Source organism: Phytophthora parasitica (genome assembly GCF_000247585.1).
Source record: "Phytophthora parasitica INRA-310 unplaced genomic scaffold supercont2.82, whole genome shotgun sequence".
Taxonomy (NCBI): domain Eukaryota; phylum Oomycota; class Peronosporomycetes; order Peronosporales; family Peronosporaceae; genus Phytophthora; species Phytophthora nicotianae.
The window spans coordinates 180,335-182,645 of NW_008649068.1; the positions used below are offsets into that span (position 1 = coordinate 180,335).

Here is a 2,311-nt window from a genome sequence, read left to right on the forward strand (position 1 = left end):
TGGGTCAACCGGGTTCTGGCAAGTCAGCGCTGATGAAGGTACTGAGTGGCCGATTCCCTATGAGCAGGAATATCACAATGGAGGGGGACATCTCGTTCAACTCGGTGGCGCACAAGGACATCGTGGATCGACTGCCGCAGTTCGTGTCGTACGTGAACCAGCGAGACAAGCACTTCCCCACGTTGACAGTCAAGGAAACTCTCGAGTTCGCCCATACTTTTTGTGGCGGGAAGTTGCTGGAACAAGGCAAGGGGATGCTCGAGATGGGGCACCGTACCACCGACGCCGAAGCGCTTGAAGCCACCAAGAACATCTTCGCACACTACCCGGAGATTGTGATCCAGCAGCTGGGTCTGCAAATCTGCCAAGACACTGTGGTCGGTGACAACATGTTGCGTGGTGTGTCGGGCGGTGAACGCAAGCGTGTGACGACTGGCGAGATGGAGTTCGGTATGAAGTACATATCGCTCATGGACGAGATCAGTACGGGTCTCGACAGTGCAGCCACGTACGACATCATCAACACTCAACGCAGTGTAGCTCATAGACTGCGCAAGACCGTCGTGATCGCCCTACTGCAACCGTCCCCGGAGGTTTTCTCCTTGTTCGATGATGTAATGATTCTTAATGAGGGGGAACTCATGTACCACGGACCATGCAGCGAAGTGGAGGCCTACTTCGAGACTCTGGGCTTTAAATGCCCTCCAGAACGTGATATCGCCGACTATCTGTTAGATCTGGGTACCAAGCAGCAGTATCCTTACCAAGTCCCCACTCACCCTACGAAGCAGCCTCGAAGTCCCAGTGAGTTTGCTGACAGCTTCAGTCAATCTCGGATCTACCGCAACACACTGGCGGCTCTGGAAGCTCCGTACGACCAGAAATTGGTCGAGAGTGTGAAGGACATCATCGACCCCATGCCCATGTTCCACCAGTCGGTATTCGCCAGTGTTTTAGCTCTACAATGGCGAGCTCTATTGATCACGTACCGTAACAAGGCGTTTGTTATGGGACGTTTAATGATGGTGTTAATTATGGGACTACTGTACTGCTCCATCTTCTACGACTTCGACCCGACCCAGATCGCTGTGGTCATGGGCGTCATCTTCGCTACCGTCATGTTCCTGTCCATGGGTCAAGGTTCCATGATCCCAGTGTACATCGCTGGCCGCGATATCTTCTACAAACACCGTCGTGCCAACTTCTTCCGAACTGGTTCGTACGTCCTCGCAACGACCGTGAGTCAGATCCCATTGGCGTTGGTGGAGACCATCATCTTCGGCTCGATCGTGTACTGGATCTGTGGCTTCGTATCGGATGTCAAACTGTTTATCATCTTCGAACTGGTGCTCTTCCTGTCAAATTTGGCTATGGGAATGTGGTTCTTCTTCCTGGCTGGAGCGTTACCCGATGCCAACGTTGTGATGCCTGTGGGTATGTCGTCTATCCTGGTGTTCGTCATCTTTGCTGGTTTCATCGTGACCAAGGCTCAGATCCCGGACTACCTCATCTGGGCGCACTGGATTAGCCCCATTGCTTGGGCTCTTAAAGCTTTGGCTATCAACCAGTACCGCTCCGACGACTTTGACGTCTGTGTGTACGCTGATGTGGACTACTGCTCGAAATACAACGGTATGACGATGGGCGAGTACTATTTGGACCTTTTCGGCATGGAAACCGAGAAGAAATGGATCGCGTACGCCTTCATCTACCTCATTGCCGTGTACGTGTTCTTCATGTTCCTGTCGTACTTAGCGATGGAGTTCATCCGCTACGAGACGCCAGACAACGTCGATGTGTCGGTCAAATCAATTGAAGATGAAAACTCCTACGTTCTCACTGAGACTCCGAAGGCCAAGGGTGCAAACGCGATTATTGATCTTCCCGTTGCAGCTCGAGAGAAGAATTTCGTGCCGGTGACTGTGGCGTTCCAGGATTTGCACTACTTTGTGCCCAACCCGAAGAACCCGAAGGAGCAACTGGAGTTGCTTAAGGGCATCGATGGATTCGCTATTCCTGGCTCCATTACGGCGTTGATGGGCTCTACCGGAGCTGGTAAAACTACACTTATGGACGTGATTGCTGGCCGTAAAACTGGAGGAAAAATCACCGGCAAGATCATGTTGAACGGCTATGAGGCGTCGGATCTTGCTATTCGTCGCTGCACTGGGTACTGCGAACAAATGGACGTGCACTCTGAAGCGGCTACGATCCGAGAAGCGCTGACCTTCAGCTCGTTCCTGCGCCAAGACGCTTCAGTCTCGGACGCTAAGAAATACGACTCAGTGAACGAATGTATTGAACTGCTCGG

The 2,311-nt window shown here is 52.4% G+C and overlaps 1 protein-coding gene across 1 annotated transcript in view; it reads left to right on the forward strand.

The window, feature by feature from the left end:
* Positions 1-32: 32 nt before the first annotated feature.
* Positions 33-2,311, forward strand: part of PPTG_18298 (hypothetical protein) — a gene marked incomplete at both ends in the record, with an annotated part of 4,971 nt that continues 2,692 nt past the window's right edge. The window contains one exon of the mRNA XM_008916356.1: positions 33-2,295. Coding sequence (XP_008914604.1) covers positions 33-2,295 — 2,263 coding nt within the window. The remainder of the gene's footprint in view (positions 2,296-2,311) is intronic.